Here is a 17,310-nt window from a genome sequence, read left to right on the forward strand (position 1 = left end):
GTACACAGAAGTCTGACAAGGTCTGTGACAGAGGATCAGAAGGTTAGAAGAGCCCTCAAAGACTTTCTCTAGCCATTCCTCACTGATGGCTATTTAGTGGTTCTCCCACAGACGAGACTCCACTCCTTCCTTGCTTATCTGTATTAGTGCTTCACTATCCCAACTGCTGAATGTTTCTCTTCACTGTCTGAACTGAGATTTTCCTTTCCAGATCTTTCTCAACTAGCTGCTGCTTAAATGACCCCTCCAGTCTCATCTTCAAGCAGAGCACCTGTTTGTGTCAGCAATCTCAGGCTATACACTTTGCAGCACATTCTGCCCAAAGCATACCTTTTTGTAATGATGAATTTATGCATCATTAGGTTGTTCAGGTCTTGTTTCTGTAGATCCTACAGTCTCAGTACATTGTTCCTTTGCTCATGTAAATCATGCTGCTGTGAGGATCTAATTGCTATTAAAGGCCCTAGTTTCTGACCAAGCCAATCATCCATTAGGCAGTTTGCAAATCAAAGATTCAATATACGCTTTCCAATTCTCTGGCTGTCAAGTGTACTTGACATCAGCCAACAGATTCTAAAATTATTAGAGGGACAGAAACTCACACATAGCTAATAAAAGCTTCATGCTCTTTGGGAACAGAGCTGTCCTGGTTTCAGCTGGGATAGAGTGAGCTGTCTCCTAGTAGCTGGTACAGTGCTATGCTTTGAGTTCAGTATGTGAAGAATGTTGATAACACTGATGTTTTCAGTTGTTGCTCAGTAGTTTTTAGACTATAGTCAAGGATTTTTCAGCTTCTCATGCCCAGCCAGGGCACCTGACCCAAACTGGCCAACAGTGTATTCCATACCATGTGACGTCCCATCTAGTTTAGGAACTGGGAAGGGGGGGGCAGGGAATCGCCGCTCGGGGACTGGCTGGGTGTCGGTCGGCGGGTGGTGAGCAATTGCCCTGCACATCATTTGTACATTTCAATCCTTTTATTACTACTGCTGTCATTTTATTAGTGTTATCGTTATCATTATTAGTTTCTTCTTTTCTGTTCTATTGAACTGTTCTTATCTCAACCCACGAGTTTTACTTCTTTTCCCGACTTTCTCCCCCATCCCACTGGATGGGGGGGGAGTGAGTGAGCGGCTGCGTGGTGCTTAGTTGCTGGCTGGGGTTAAACCACGACAAGAGCTAAAAGTAATATTTTATCACTAAAAAGTGAGCAAAAAGCTTTGTGTCACATGTACAATAAAGAATCTGCCTACCAGTCCCAGGGCCTGGAATGAATTGAAGATGCATTCCAGAGTTGAGATGATCTGAGTTTCTGAGTTATATTTCTGTGAAGACTCCTTTCATTTCCCATAAGCCTTAAAATGATGCTCGATGGACTCAGGAGATTCTTACTGTATAATGTCTTTCTTGGTCAGTAATTCCTTTTGCTTTAAGAAGGTGAATTATTTCCTTCTCTTCCCTTTCACTCCAGTGGTTCCATCTTTGGGAAAAGGCACACTTTTTTTTTTCCTGTGATTGGATAACGCAAAAATACAGGTCATAGACAACCACAACTCAGATTAAATACCTTTCACTGTATGGCTGGTAGACAAACTATCCCTTCATTAGCTGGTTTGAGGCCATAACACTACAGAGCTGGGGGTAAGCATTAGAGAACAAGAAGTGGCTCACAGTTAGCTCTTCCTTCTGTCTCTACCTTGCTGTCCCTCAGACCTGAGGAAAGGAAACCCTTTCCACAGCTGGAAGGGTTATGGGGAACAAAGACAAAGAAATCTGCCAGCATTTTCCTCCCTGCAGGCAGCCTCTGAGCAGGTTTTCCTGCTCACCTGTCCCTACTAGTTCAGTGTTTGTGCTGAGTCAGGATGACAGGGCCCTGCATGATAAATTGATGATATAAAATGTCCAAGGACAGATCCTCTTCAATAGAATATCTATATGACCTTATACTAAAAAGTGGTTTAAAGTGAACAGAAAAGGATGCTGACTCCACAATTTCACAAAAGCTCAGTTTCTTATTTACCTGCATGAAAAGCCCTTGGAGGTGTGAAATGTGATTTTAGACACAGTGGCACCAAGCCAATGACTCCACAATTTAACATTAGCTACTTAAGCAACTCAGTGTCAAAGCATAAAATTACCTCCATCCAATATTAGCTGGAAGCAACTATTTCTATAACACTTCTCTATATTGTTTCTATTTCATCTTCAAAGCTCAGCTACTCCTTCTGCCCTTCTACCTTATGTGTCCAGAACGATCCTTTTCTTTTAACACTAAGGCTTGGTTTCATTTATGACAGATCACCACAGGAGAATCAGCACTTCAGCTTTCCCCAGGCAGAAATGGGCTGATCAGCTAAATCATTCATGTGAAGCAAAATGGTCCTTAATCATACAGTGGCCATGGCAAGTGTGAGGGACAGCCTGGACTGCTGAAGCACATCTTCTTTGTGCAGCCATTCCTAAAGAGCAGCACCAGGCATAAGAGAGAGGAAGAGCTGTATTTCTTCCAGCTCTCCACAGAGGGAAGGAAAGAGCCTTGTCTGGCAGAAAGAGAAAGTAACCTGCATTGTGAAAACCTGCTATAACTTACCCTGTTCTCCCCATTTCTGTCCGAAGTAGGTAATGGTGCATGATGCTGGATTAGCAACATTTGTCACAATAGCACAATCTGCAACAGAGCTGACTATCTTGGCTCAGTTTACTGGCAAGTGATCTGTTCTTGTACAGGAGATCTTGCTGCTGTATTTCCTCAGAGAATTCTGGTTTTTTTCTGCTACTTCAAGGTCCACACCTGCAATCATTAAAAATAAAATAAAAAAAAGCAATCAACCACATTTATGTGAGCGAGAGATCTAGCTGAGAGACTGATGGGCATTTATACTGAAAATTGGAACCATATCTTTGCAATTAAACATGTCAGCTGCAAGGAAGACAGGCAGTTTCTCAGCTTGTTACATCAGCTTCACTGCTCTCTCTACTAGCCCTTGCAGAGCTGTTCTTCAAACATGTTTGCTGCATTGTAAATGCCATAAGCCCACTCCATCTGTAGCAGAGCACGTGAGTTCTCCATAAATATGCATCTCCAGCAAATCCAGCTGCATTTCCAGGGGAAATTAAATCAAATGCTATATGTTCAAAATGATTGTCTACATGGGAAAAATAATATACACAAGTGGTTTGCAAAGGTGATAGAGACTGGGTCCAGCTTATAGTTCAGTAAAACCCTTTCTCACTTTTGCACAGAGGCAAAGGTCTCAAAAGAATTACAATATTAAATTGAGAGCTGGCAGGTGCAAGTCTCAGCACAATTCACTCCATACGAATAACACATATGGCTATTTTTAGTGAATGAGAGATTGTGGCTTTGCATTCACTTCTCGAAAAGAAATCCCAAACCAGAACATTTCCAAATTTGCCACTGTGTTAAGAAAGGAACCAAAGAGGGGCAAGCATGAAAAGACTATTACAGATATTGTCCACGTCACCTTGGAATCTGAATACTGTGGGCTGGCTGTCATAAATTAACTGTCCTGTTCGGACCTCAAGGCACATTTCATATATTTAATTATTGTGGAGCTATGCAGCAGGATTAGTGCATTAACTCTAAGTGGGAAGGCTTGCATAAATGGTAATACTGAAAAGCTTATACAGTTGACATATTATTACTCATAGAGAGATCATATTGAGTGGATGCAGTCGAGAGACCAAATGGATTTCTCCAGAATGTTTTCTACACAAATTGGACCAGCGCAAAGCATAGGCCATGGCTTATGTGCATATTAGCTCTGACTTTTCATTGGATGCATCCAACCTCACCTGTGACATACTTGCCTCTTCCCTACACTAGTTCCCCATCAGAGGTACATACAGGCAATGTAGCCGCAGCAGGGAAGGCCTAAGCACAAGAGAGAGGTCTTGGAGGATGAAGCTGCAGTGTGAGAAGACTTTACTAGTTCTGGGAAGAGACAGAAAGATGAGAATAGCTGAGCATGCTGGCTGCAGCTCACTTGTAGGAGCTCACCAACCCCTTCAAAAGCACTAAGGGGTTCACCAGGGCACAGGGGAGTGCTGTAATGTTCCTGCTCCAAGTGAAGTGAATTAGCTTAATGTACCTTGCTAACTCCAGACAACAGGCTGGGAAGCCTCAAGTGCCAGGGGAACAAAAGGTAGATTTGAAGGACTGAAAAAAAACCCCAAAAAGCAGTTTTGCATTTTACAAAGACATTAAAGATTCCAACCCCCACCCCTCAAATGTAGGTGTAGAGAATGGCAGAATGGACACAAATTTATCTGGAAGTAAATTACTGCTGTGGCTTAGGAGAAATGGGACCTTGTCCTAAGCCTATGATCATCTATTTAGCTTTGAATCTTGTAAACGTCAGCCCATTTGCTTTGTGCTCCTGGCAAAACCACACTGCCTCCTTCTTCCTGCAGGTATTTTGCTCCCTATAGAATATCAAGCAATTAATTTCAGGTAACCATGCAGCAGCCTGGGGGCTGGGACCCATAGAAAACCCCCATGGAGACTGGAAGGGCATGGGTTTCTCTACCCAGGGGCCATCCAACCACCCTCAGTGAGGGGGCAGCCCACAGCATCTGGCATCTCCATAGGGATGGGCTGAGGTCAAGCCAGGTAGTCCGCCTACAGGTCAAGATCAACAGCATCTATGGCTGGATATGTCGGTGGCAGAGCTGGAAACCAGCATTCCTAAGCATAACTCAGGAAGAGATTAAAGGCCCAGGGCTGAGCTGAAATAGGGCCCGTGGGCATAGGTGTGGGTGGAGGCCCCAGGTGAGGCTGGTCAGGGCCATTAACGTGGGCAGCAACAAAACTAAGCTCCCAGAAAGACTTAGCAAAGGCAACCCCTTTATCAGATGGATAAAAAGAAAGGCAATGCCTACATTTAAAATTTCTTCTTCATAAACATTCTACTCTCACCATGTTTCACTTTCACATGGTAAAACAGTTACTCAGCCTATGCACATGTAATCCATAATATGATGCTTTTTTAGTTCTCCCTCATGTTTGCCACTTTTTGCCATAGCGGTCTGGAATAAAGTCACAGCCTGAGCTGTGTCAGAGAAAGATGATCACTCAGGCAGAAATAATAAGGGGAAAAAAAACCCTCGTTATAGATCTGAGCTCTCATGTACTTGGGAAACTAATTGCAATCAATGTCTTTAGCTACACACAATTTACTACAACATGATATGTCTGGCCCATGAGCTGAGTAAAACTGATCCCTGGCAATGGCCATTATTCTTCACACCCCACTTTAAGTGATACTATCAGATTCCCCATGTGTAAGGCCTCTGTGATTTTGTACTGAATTACATTTAAACTTACAGAAGTGGGAATTGCTGCAAGCAAAAGTTTCAACAAGCCACAAAGTGCAGCAGTTTCAGCAGAATAGAATGAAAAATGAGAATTCTCTTGCAACAAGCAAAAAAGATAGGGAGAAATGCACATGTGGTCTTCTTTTGCGGAGCCATACTGTTATAAGCTGTGTCCATATATACCAGCTGCTTCCTTATCTGAAAACCTATGCATACAACTTGATTGTCTGGTAACTTCCAAGATATTTTCAAGACCATTCATTGTTGACCTTGACAATGGTTGGAGGGATTAACTTTACCTAACTTTTTGTGGACTGCCTTTGAGGACCTTTAAAGTCAGCAAAGATCTTTGCAATAAACTGTTGGAGTTCAGTGTATGATTCATGATCAAATGTTGGGTCCCACTGTGGAATGAGTTGCTCCTGCAACTTACTGCTTGATTAGGTTCAACTACTCTTTGATTAGGTGCCCTTTGACAATACAAGAGTCTTAGGTGACTGACCAAACCCAAAAGATTCTTCTCATATATTAATGCTGATAATGCCACCACTTCATCGTACATAGGGAAATGTTAGGGGTTTTTTTAATAGCATTTGTTTCGCTCTTGACTGTTCAGTGGGAGAAGCAATGGCTGCATTGTGTAACAACCTCCCTATGGGGGACTCTCTGCTGCCAGTGAGCGCCATCGAAGGTAGGATGTTACTTACAAAACTTAACACGTACACAGTTCTGAGAGGCAGGGATCATGTCCTACCCTTATCTTTGCAGAAACCTGGCTGCCTGGACACATTATGAAGCATATTCTTAGCTGGATACCTAATCAACACAAATACAGTAGGATTTCTTTTTTTTTTTTTAGAGGTTAATTTTTCAGCAGGATGTATTCTTTTTCTTAATGTTCACAATAAAATTAATTCACTAATTAACTTGCATGCACAAAGAAAGGCACCTGGGTAATGCTATATCTTCCATTTGGCTTAGCAATACTACTACATTTTACCACCATGTGTGCATCCCAGCTTTAGAAAAACAAAGAAAAGTTCAGGTCCAGTGCAACATGCAGCTGTGAAATTCTCCTAACAAAATCATTAACTCTGCCATTATGTCCAATCAAACAAAAAATATATTTGTGGCCCAAGTCCTCTGTCAGCCATAAGAATGCTGCAGTTTTACCAGCAAACAAGTACGAATGCAAAGGAATGGAAGGGATGCACAAACCTGCTCCTGGGTTAAAAACAATCTGTTAGACAGGAATGAGACCTGTGGAGAGTAGAATTATGGTACAACCTCCAGTTTCAGAGATCTTTCTCTTTGAAAAAATGGTACCAGCCGTAGGTAAAGAGTAGTATTAGACTCAAAGAAATGAGATTCTGATCTGATACTGCAATTACGGTGGGATTTTTTTCTATTAAAATAAGAAGATTTCAATAAAGTGATTAAAAAAATCCCAACAGAAACCCTGAACCAAATATTAATGTTGACTGTTGACTTCGGGGAGCAAGAAACTAACACTCAGTCTAGGATGATGGGCTCACAAAAACCTTTTGCCGTACAGGGAGAGAGAAGAGCCACAAAAACATGTCTTTGCTCTCCGCCCTCCCCTCCCTCTCAGGCAGCTCTGGCTCCTACGTGCCGCTACGCAGATGCCTCAGCCCACCCCAGAGGGCTCGATCAGCCTACGGGAGACGGCTCCCCGCGGTGAGGGGATGGATCAGCAGGGTGATTTGGGGGGGGGGGGGGGGGGGGGAAGGAGTCCCCCCTCCGACGAGACCCCACGGCGCGCTGCCCGCCGGCGGAGGAGCCCTGTGGGGCGCTGCCTGCCCGCGCCGCTGTCCGCGCCCGTGGTGCTGAACGGCGGCGGCGGCGGCGCCCGCCTGGCACGGCACGGGCCCCCCGTGCTCCCCTCCGGGACGAATGACGGGATTAAGGCTGCAGTAATCAGGGCCGGATTTACTGCCTGGAAACCGGCTGCAATCTGGGCAGCTGCAAATGTCCCCCAACCCGGGTGATGGGGGGGCGGAGGGGTGTGTACATCCGCTGCCCAGATGCTGCGCCGCGATTAGGGGGAGGGAAAAAACCAAATATATCATCCGCTGCTTTTGGGAAGGGCTGGGCTGGCTGGGATCCGGCAGCCCCTCCTCTTCCTCCTCCCTCCTCCTCTTCCTCTCCCTCGCAGCCTCGCTCTCCTCTCCCGGCCAGCCGCCTTCCGCGGAGAGGGCGAGACGAGCGCAGAGCCCGCAGCCCCCCCCCCCCTCTCCCCCGGCGACAAGCGATGGACGACATCCCCGGCCTCGTGAAAATCAGCGTCTCCCTCAAAATCCAGCCCAACGACGGGGCGGTGTATTTCAAGGTGGACGGGCAGCGCTTCGGCCAGAACCGCACCATCAAGCTGCTGACCGGAGCCAAGTACAAGATTGAGGTGGCCCTTCGGCCCGGCACCGTCCAGGCCACGTAAGTGCAGCAGCCTCCCGGCTTGGGGTGGCTTCCCTGGCCCTCCCTTCCCCGCTGCTTTATTTTTAGAGGTTTAATATTTTTTCCTGGCAGGCTGACAGCACAGGGTTTCCATGATTTCTCCCTCCCCGCCCTTTTGCTTTGGTGGCCCCGTTTCTAGGTCCCTGACGAACTGTTCCCAGTGCTTTGCCTGGCTGGCTCAGAAGAGAGGCACGTTTGGGACTCACTTCCTTCCCTCTCCCTCCCCACCTCCTGAGAGAGCCCTTTCAAGCCCAGCTCCTTTTCTCCCTCCTTCCCCACGGTTTGCCCTGGAGGCAGAGGGAGAAGGCCCCTCCAGCCCTGCATGTCAGAGATGCATCATGCCCAAGCCTCGCTGCAGCATGGCAAAGCAGAGACTGGGACTAGGGAGGATGCACACGGGGAACCAGCTCTGGGTGGAGGGGCATGCCTGGAGAAGAGATTCGAATAACCTCTCCCCAGCTACTCGACATCAGATCCCTCCTGCCTTTCCTTTCTACACCTTCCCTGGGTGACTGCAGAGCCCTGACATTTTTCAGGGGCGCCAGTGAGTCAGCAACACCTGCAGGTCTGCCAAAATCCCTGAAGCATCCCCCAGCACAGAGGCTGCCAGGCCACATGCTTGCTTCAAGCTGCTAGGGAAGGGGACCTGCGGGGCTACTGAAAGGATGGATCCCGTCTCTTTACAGGACAATGGGCATTGGGGGCGTCAATGTCCCGCTGGAAGAGAAATCGAGGGATGCACAGGTGGCCTCTTACACAGGGATCTATGATACAGAAGGGGTGCCCCATACCAAGAGTGGGGAGAGACAGCCCATCCAGGTCAACATGCAGGTATGTGTTTCTCCAAGCCTGGCATGGGACGACAAGGGAGGGCAGCAGGGGGTTGACTCCCAGAGAGGTCTTGAGGTGAAATATTCCAGGGCAAAGTCTGATCAAGCTGCTGCCCTCCTCTCTGCTTTGCATCAGTAAGACCGCTGGTCAGAGCGTAGCTGGAAAACACAAGCCCTGCTTCCCAAGGGGAAGCCAAGAGAGCAGCAAGGGCCAGGAAGTAGTAGGGGGATTTCTAGAGACCTGCAAAGCCCTTTGGGGTGCTGCAGCAGAAAGAAATGAGAGCTGAACATCTTGCCTCTTCTGCAGGACATATTATAGACTTCAGACAACTCCCACCAAGGTCCCTGGCTAGGAATCCAAGCCCAAGCCCTTGGCATACAGGGACCTCCCCTTTTATCTGCCAGCACTGCCAGATTTTTTGGAGCACAGCATGCCCCAAGCACAAGAGATGACTACTCTCCCCTTCTACCTGTCATCTGCAGGATGCCTGAGGGCCTGCCAGAGGCTGAAAGCATGCATAAGAACACCACCCCCCTCAGGCTGTTGTCTCCCTTTCTTTCCTCATATGCTCCCATTATCACATTATCTCTGCATCCACAAACCTTAATTCTTACACAAGTGGCTCCTCACTCCAACCTTGAAGAGAAGCTCTAAGAGTCAGAATCAGTATATGCCATGGCCTCAAAGTGAGATGACAAAAGCTCCAGCCTGTAAGGCAGCAGAGCTGACAGAAGATTGGAAGAGCAGCAGGCGGATTTCCACAACACTCAGGGTGCAAAGCGAGATTTCTTTTGTTCTGGCTTTGGTTTGGTTGTTTGTGGGGTTTTTTTTCCCCTCTCCTGATTACAGTTGTGAGGGATTCCTGCTGTTTATTCTATGCTTCCTGTACCAAAAAGGGGAAACAGGGCAGTAAGCTATCTTCATCTGAAGCTCTCTTAAGAGTCTGTTCCAACTTATACATGTTTAGGACCTTGCCAAGCCCACCAGATTTCAGCTTTTGTGGGAAGTGAGCAAATGTGAGATAAGATTTCATCTTTATCTTCACTATTTTTTTCTGGAATCATCATTTAGCATGGTAATCCCCTTCTGAGTAAGAACTGTAACATCTCCATTTGGAGTTTCTAATAATTACAGCATGCATAACTTAATCTGGGAGACCCACATCCCATTAACAGTTACCACTTCATAATCCTAGGTTAATAAGACTACCCTGAAGTATTTGTCCACATTAATCACTTTTCTATACAGTCACCTCCTTTTAACACCTAGGAAAACCAAACACCCAGTATAACTTCTCAAGCAGAACAGGGCTGCTGGATGCCACTGTTAAGTATTGCAGTTATATTTCACAATGTCCTTATACCAGGAGGTGAAAGGGCAGCACTCCCCCCCCCAAAAGCTGCTTTGACCAAGGCATCCCTATTTTGATAGCCACCTTTGCCCTTAAGAGTAGCACTAATGTGAACTCTGAAAATCTGAAAGTTTAACTTTTCTTATGGAGAAAACCAAGTCAAATCACAAATGAAGTAATTCCCAGAAATGCAAGGAGGGTCTGATTTTCAGGTACAAGCTCCAAGATGGTTTGTTGCAGCATCAGAGTAAGTAGCCATAATATTTGTCCAAACAGTTGCTTCTACCAAATCAAATCCTGGGATACTAACCATGAAGCTAATATGATTTTCAAGCATTAAGTAGGTCCTCAACACGTTTTAGGATTTGATCTTGATAGATAGGTTCTTCAGTACAGACTTAAGTGTCCACAATTGATACTTTTAAGTATTAAATACAGGCAACTCGACAGGGATTTACATGTTTAACTCATCATTTAGCTGCTTAGCTAGATGGAGCCATAACAGATTTAGGGAACCAAGCTCAGATACCACAGTCCCAAAACTGCTTCTAATACCTACTTCCTGAATCTTCAAAACTGGGCTTATTGCTTACAGCTTTAAATTTTCCTATTTCCTTCAACTATGAGGAACTTCTGCCTCCACTTCCTTTTCTAGAACAGGCAGGATCCTGATGCATCCTAGGGAGATAAGGACACTATTTACAGCATAAAATCTGAACTCACATTAGAAATAGATTGTGAGGTCAGTCCTGCAGTTAAAAACTGGTCTGATACTGCCAATCTAATGCCCGAAAGACAGAAGGTCCATAAAGGTCCTTAAGAGTTTGTTTCCCATCTGCTTTAAAACTTCAAACAAATAATTCTTTGTGCTCCTACTTTAACTGGCTAGTAGACATCTGACCTATTACAGCCATAGTTTATACATGTAAAACAACAATCCTATTTCTGAATTCCAGAATCTGAGGATGCATTTCTGTTACCTGAATGCTCAATTATGTGCACTATCCAGAAACTGCTAAACTGTCTAGCAAATGGTGTAAATTAAGTTAGAAACCTCTCTTTGGGTCTCATTTTATTCTTGGTCAGACTAGACTAAGATTGAATAAAGAAGCTAGACCTCTATTCCCAGTAATAAATAGCCATTAAATCATCCTGGCATGCAAATTCAGAGGGAGTGATTAAATAACTATTCACACCTATAGCACTGGATGACAGAGAATAGCAGACAGGGAAATAGGCTTCTAAGCCTGACCTACAAAGAGTAGGACCCATATACAGCCCCAGTGGATGAGCCAGGATTCAGCTGCACAAGCCATAAGAATTCAGGGGAGGTCTGAGGATGCAGAATGCTCATTATGCCACAGAGCTGCTGCATCTGCTAAGTACTGGGCTGGGGGGGGTGGTGTGGTGGTGCCGGTGGTGTGGTCGCACATGGTACTGGAAAAGCTCTACAATTAATTCTTTTCTCCTCCTGGAAATCCACAGCAGTCAAACTACTCAGGGTAGCTCAGCAATCTGGGTTGTTGGAGGAACATAGAATTTTTCTTCCTCTATCTTGTTAAAATTCAGATCCTCCATACATTAATGAAATGAAATGCTGCTCTTTTATCATATCACCTTCTACAAATGCTATCAGTAATGCCTTTTCTTCCTCAATTTCCACACTGAGGATGGCTGATGCTCCTTTCTGAAAATTTCTCTTTGTGGATTGTGCACAGTAATATCCAATGTGCTTAACCTTCACCGTCTTGCATTATATCAGGATTACTATCAAAGATGATTAATAAAAAAAATAATAATCCCTATTTAAGGTTTTAGTTGCTGGGAGAGATAAAATAGCCTGTACATCTGATTCTTTCTTTGTCAAAGGAAGTAGCAGAAATATTTCAGCTACTCCTTTAAGGTAACACTTGGAACTGGAGCCAAATAAAAACCTTCCACTAACAGCACACAGCAACTCCTGGTGTTGTCAAAGCTAAATTTAAGTTACCACAGTAGGCTGGGGGAAGGTTTAGAGCAATGTCCATTACGCAGCAGCACCTTACAAACTGCATCTTGAATTAAAAACAAACAAACATGTCCTGAGAAAACTGGATACAAGAAGGCTCTGCTTGCAACTCAGGAAGAGTCAGGAAGGGCTTTCATATGGACTTTGCAAGTGTGGTTATAATAGGCAAATGATCAAAGGTCAGCTCACAGGCACATGATGGGAATGGAAAACAGTCAAGTGAAGAAGCTGTCATTGAAGTGAGTGATGGAAATATTTAAAAGGAAAAAACATTGAAGAACAGTGCTGTTCAGTAGCACTGAATCCACTATCTAGTATCTTCTAACAACATAACACAATCAACAAGTGATACTACTGGGACCAACAGCAATACATACAGGCTTCACACCCACACTTCGGATTCTCTGCAAGGTCTCAGGGCACAGGAACTCAAATTTTATATCACCATTATAAATGAAATAATAATCTGTCCTTGAAAGCCTCACTCATAAGGTTTTTCTGATGTTGTAAGCGTGTATAGCAGTGGCTAAAAAAAAAAAAAAGATTTTATTCTACAGAACTTACTATAGACATAGTCTCAAAGTTGCAAGCGCAATCTGTCAACTTACAGTCGATCTCTCACTACTCCTTCACTGTATTAGACACTTATCTGCTAAACACACTGATTATCACCTTCCTAGCTTCTGTTACTCATATCTGTTTGAAAAGCTGCACTATCACAGTACAACTAGCAATTACAGAAATGCACAAAGAACTTCTTTTGCTTAAGTTCCATGTAAGACATGGAACAGAATCCCAGGAAAGGAGTAGGTGGTCTAATAGCAGCATATCTCAGTCAAGACACTGTAAACACAAGGTTACAAAATACAGGGATGTTAAAGATTTCAGATTGAGCAAAAGAAAAAAAAAAATCTTCCCAATCCTAACTGCAGCCTCGAGGTATGGTATAAAGGTGAAGTGATGGCCTGTATCACTACAGATCACTGCTACATGATCTACAGTACATACAAGCCACTTAGAGATCATCGGGCCAACTACTGATGTGTCATCTTAGGAAGGATTACAGCTTTGAGTCTTGCTGTTAGTAACATTTATCCATATGGGAACTTGAACATTTTTACTCCCTTGCCTTTCCCAGACAAAAGTGCAAGAGGACAGTACCTGGAGAATCTGATCCTTCATGTTTTATATGTGCCTAAGCATAAAAAACTTTATGACTGCTAGAGCAGGCTTTACAGATCTTTGATTTGTTGACTTGAGGAACAATGACCCTTATATCAGCTGGTTTATGTTCCACAGTTTCAGAAGAGTGTTATTTCTCATTAAGATAGAGAAACCAACAAAATAATCAGCTCACTAACACTGATATTGCCTTTTCCTCGCAGTTTAACGACATTGGCGTTTTTGAAACAGTCTGGCAAGTCAAATTCTACAACTACCACAAACGGGATCATTGCCAATGGGGAAACAGTTTTGGCAGTATTGAGTACGAATGCAAGCCAAATGAAACGCGCAGTCTTATGTGGATCAATAAAGAGACCTTCCATTGAAGAGATGCAAAACCAATACTGCTGGACAATCTCCCTAAAGAAAAATCTACCTTTTTAAACCAGCAAGAAGCCTTAACAAAGGCATACTGTACTGTTGCTTTGTTCCATAAGGTTGCAACAACTATGTTGTATATACAGGTGGTGCCACTAAAATCTTCGCCTATTACTGTATTTTAAGTTTACCATGGCATCTGCAACATTCTTTATCTGTCACCCTGAGAATACTGAAAAGTTCATAGTAAAGAATATTTGATAGCTGGGTAGAAAGTCATACCATCATAATACTGTTGTAAGTATTTGGATTATTCCCACTAAACAGTTCCACTAGATGTAACAACTTTTGTGAAGTGTTTTGCTTTTTTGCTTAGAATTTGGATGCAACATCACATTGGTGATTTCTGTATTTATATTTGTGTTTGCTCCTAAATTGGTGTGCTTGCTCCTCCAAGCATTTTGTCATACATGTCATCCCAGCGGACAGCAAAAAGTGCAAATTATGGATACTTGTAGGTTTAGCTAAATGGCAGCTACTGCACTGTTGATATTGTGCTTTCATACCAGGGGATTTGGAAACTCATTCTCCTGTTTGTTAAGTGCTGTAAGATATTCTGTGAAAGGTTTGCTAATTTACCAAATCTCTGAAATAGGATTCTTTCTTGTTAAGTTTCCCAGTCTCTGAAATAGCTTTAGGAGATGGTATAAAACATGCTAACCTGAATGAAGGAAAAGCAATAAATCAGTTATATCAAAGACATTTAACAACATGGCTAATATCTATCTTAAGATCATATAGTATTCTTTAAAGATATAGCAACCATACTTAATTTAGTTCTTAGAATAAGAGTTCTGATAGTAATCTCCATTTTTGTTTTAATGACACATTGCTCAAATCAGTAGAATCCTACAAATCAACTTTTTCAAGCCTCACCACTGTATTGTATCAAAATCAACAGAATTTGAACAACAAACAGTCAGCAGTATGAAGAGAATACAGATCCCAGTGCATGTTTATACATGCATTGCACTCTTTCAAATAAAGATAAGCATGTAAGCATTTGCATGGTTATGACTAAAGGTGCTACATAAACACTAGATCAGTGTTTAACACATCCAGAAAATGAAAAGCAAATACATCTTTTCTTTCAGTAAATAAAGCAGGGAAACAAATACACTGTCCCATCCCCAACTTGGGCTGAAGTAAGCTGTCAGTTCTTGCGTATCTGTTATTCCTTTTGTGAATAATTTGTAAATTGTGTATGTAAATGGTAACCATTACTTTTGATCTTTGTAATAAAGGACTTAAACAATTTCTTCTCTAGTATGGCCATCTAAATAAGTTGAAAATACTGTATCCAAAAAGGCAGTGGTTTTAGAAAGTCAGACAGCAGAGGGGACGAAGTCAGTGTGTTCTGAGAATCCAGTCCAAAGTGCCTCATGTTCTTTACCCAAAGCTACTGTTTCTAGGCAATACAGATCCAATGTGCTAGAATGCAGACAGTTAATGGGATAACACTTAGTAGAGCTTATTGATAAAATTCAACTGCATTTTGTTCCACTAACATAGCATGGAAAGTAGAGATTTAGGACAGAAGTGAAATCCCAAAGAAATATTTGCTTCTGTTGAATTATTAATCAAAAAGCTTGACTGTTTGCAGATTTCTGCAGACAAAAGAGCCTGACAGTAGCACTGATGTAATACAGCACTGGAACGATGAGCTAGCCAGCTGCATCTCTACTCTGAGGCAATATTACACAGGCAAATTTCACTCTGATGAAATTCTAGAAATAATCTTCTGCATTAAGTTCTTTCCTAGACTTTTCCTAGACTACAGAAAGAATTCTTCAAAATGAGAAAAACTGAACTGAGCAAATTCAAATGTAATCTGTACTTCAGACAGAAGTGTTATTGCCAGCACTTTAGCAGAAGTTTCTAGGTAACAGGCTTCAACGATACTGAACTTCCAGCTGTCAACCAGTTCTATCTGTGCACTACTAGAAAGCAATTTTATTCTACAACAATTGGCATACTTTGGTTTATTTTGTTTGTACATATGAACTGAAAACACATCAGCAAGAAATATGTATGATACATAAATTAACAGAGAAACTTCTGTCCTAGTAAAATTAAAATGTGTAAGACATGCCTTCATTTTGAGTTCAGCTTCTATGAAATCCTTGGCCCACAATGTCCTAGCTCTTGAGCATTTAAGAAATGTTACAATGAATAAATCTAGCCTATTCTGGCACAGGAGGGCTGTTACTCTCAGCTAGCTGGAAGCACACCCTTCCCAAGGTAAATACTCATGCCCATATTAATGCTAAATAGGACAGCTCTTTTCTTACATCCTAGCAAGTCCTGTAGCAATCAGTTCAGAGGGTGGCCAAGAAACAGGCTGCAGATGGAGTGAGTTGCTTTTAAAAGGAAGGAGAAAACAGCCAGACTTGTGTCTTGCAGGCCTCATACCCTGAGACTGAACATTGCTGCCCAGGATTGCAGCACCCCTTTTACAGACAGTGGCAGTGATAAAAAGGATAAGGACTGGTTAACAGCTGATCTTGGGGAAGGTGTAAATGGTGTTTATCAGCTGTTATATCCTTCTTTCCTAGATGAGGTTTAAGCATACAGAAATGTGGCTTGATGGCCTTGCATTATTCCTAAATAAAAGATTATTCACGTGGTGTTTGTTGAGTACCCATACCACCAGCACTGATACTCTGCACATGTAAAGCAAAATAGTCCCATCAATTTCCCCTTGCTCAACAAGTGCTTTGCTAACAATGCTAACATTTGCTTCAGTAAAGGAGACCCAAGACTTTAGCCGTTCCCTGGAAAGTAATATTTTTAATTTCTTTCATCCAGGACAACTCTGGTAAATATTCATAAAGCTTGAGTCACTAAAAAAATTGTTGCTGTGACAGTTTGATGCATTATGCAATCAGCAGCATTTAATCTCCAGCCAAATTTGTTCTTTACACAGCTTTTTCTAATTAGTATTGCCTTTTTTGTACAGAACTCCAAAATTCAGAACAGGGCACAACAAACTAAGCTTATATTTATATTTATTTTTATCCATTACAATATCAAAAAATGCTGACAATGCGTCAATCCACCTGAAACCACAAAGCACTCATATCTGAAGGTTTTATACATGAGACTTCAGGATTTTTCTCATGAAGTGTCCAGCTTTTGTTTTCATAAGAAAGACTTAAACAAACATACTGAATCTTTCAGAGTCACTTCTTCACCTATATTTAGGTAGCTGTTAGCACTTTTTAGACTGCTGAGTAAAAGGATCCAAAAGCAAGTTTAGTCATGATTATTACAGTTGTGATCCTGCATAGGGCTTGCATTAGATCATTAGTTTGAACAGGGCTTTGTGTTTAGCACAGCTCCTACAGGCTTTGGTATTTCCTACCATCTGACTACCTGAAAAAGAAATAATACTGCTAAAGTCTCTGTGCCCTACTAACACAAGTTAGGGGGGTTTCACTGGCTTCAGCTGAGGCTCTGTCCATTGGTTTGCAGATGCAGTGACCCTTACTGATCCAGACTAGCAGAGTATCAGAAAACCTCATTTATTACATTCTTCCTATAAAAGACATCAACAGAACTTCTGTACAATAAAGCTGTAAGTTTTGTAATACAAGGCTTTTACATGCTAGCAGAGGTTGGTTTCCATTTGGTTAAGAGTACCTGCCTCACTTGCTATGTAAAATTTTGATCCATGTGCTATGTTGAACAGTTCTATTCTTCTAAAGTC

The 17,310-nt window shown here is 42.8% G+C and overlaps 2 protein-coding genes across 17 annotated transcripts in view; one reads left to right on the forward strand and one right to left on the reverse strand.

The window, feature by feature from the left end:
- The window catches only part of PLEK (pleckstrin), a 64,160-nt gene that overhangs the window by 20,671 nt on the left and 26,179 nt on the right, over positions 1–17,310 (reverse strand). For all 16 annotated transcript variants that reach the window (XR_012651624.1, XR_012651625.1, XM_075035520.1 and 13 more), the window contains 2 exons: positions 2,591–2,791; positions 1,254–1,509 (listed from right to left, as the gene is read on the reverse strand). The gene's annotated coding sequence lies outside the window, so the exon portion shown is untranslated. The remainder of the gene's footprint in view (positions 1–1,253; positions 1,510–2,590; positions 2,792–17,310) is intronic.
- Positions 7,560–14,842, forward strand: CNRIP1 (cannabinoid receptor interacting protein 1). The gene is made up of 3 exons (XM_075036782.1): positions 7,560–7,788; positions 8,496–8,640; positions 13,385–14,842. Exons 1-3 carry the CDS (start codon positions 7,610–7,612, stop codon positions 13,547–13,549), a joined length of 489 nt encoding a protein of 162 aa, XP_074892883.1. The 5' UTR covers positions 7,560–7,609; the 3' UTR covers positions 13,550–14,842.

The sequence above is a fragment of the Buteo buteo genome, chromosome 9 (assembly GCF_964188355.1).
Source record: "Buteo buteo chromosome 9, bButBut1.hap1.1, whole genome shotgun sequence".
NCBI classification, from domain to species: Eukaryota; Metazoa; Chordata; class Aves; order Accipitriformes; family Accipitridae; genus Buteo; species Buteo buteo.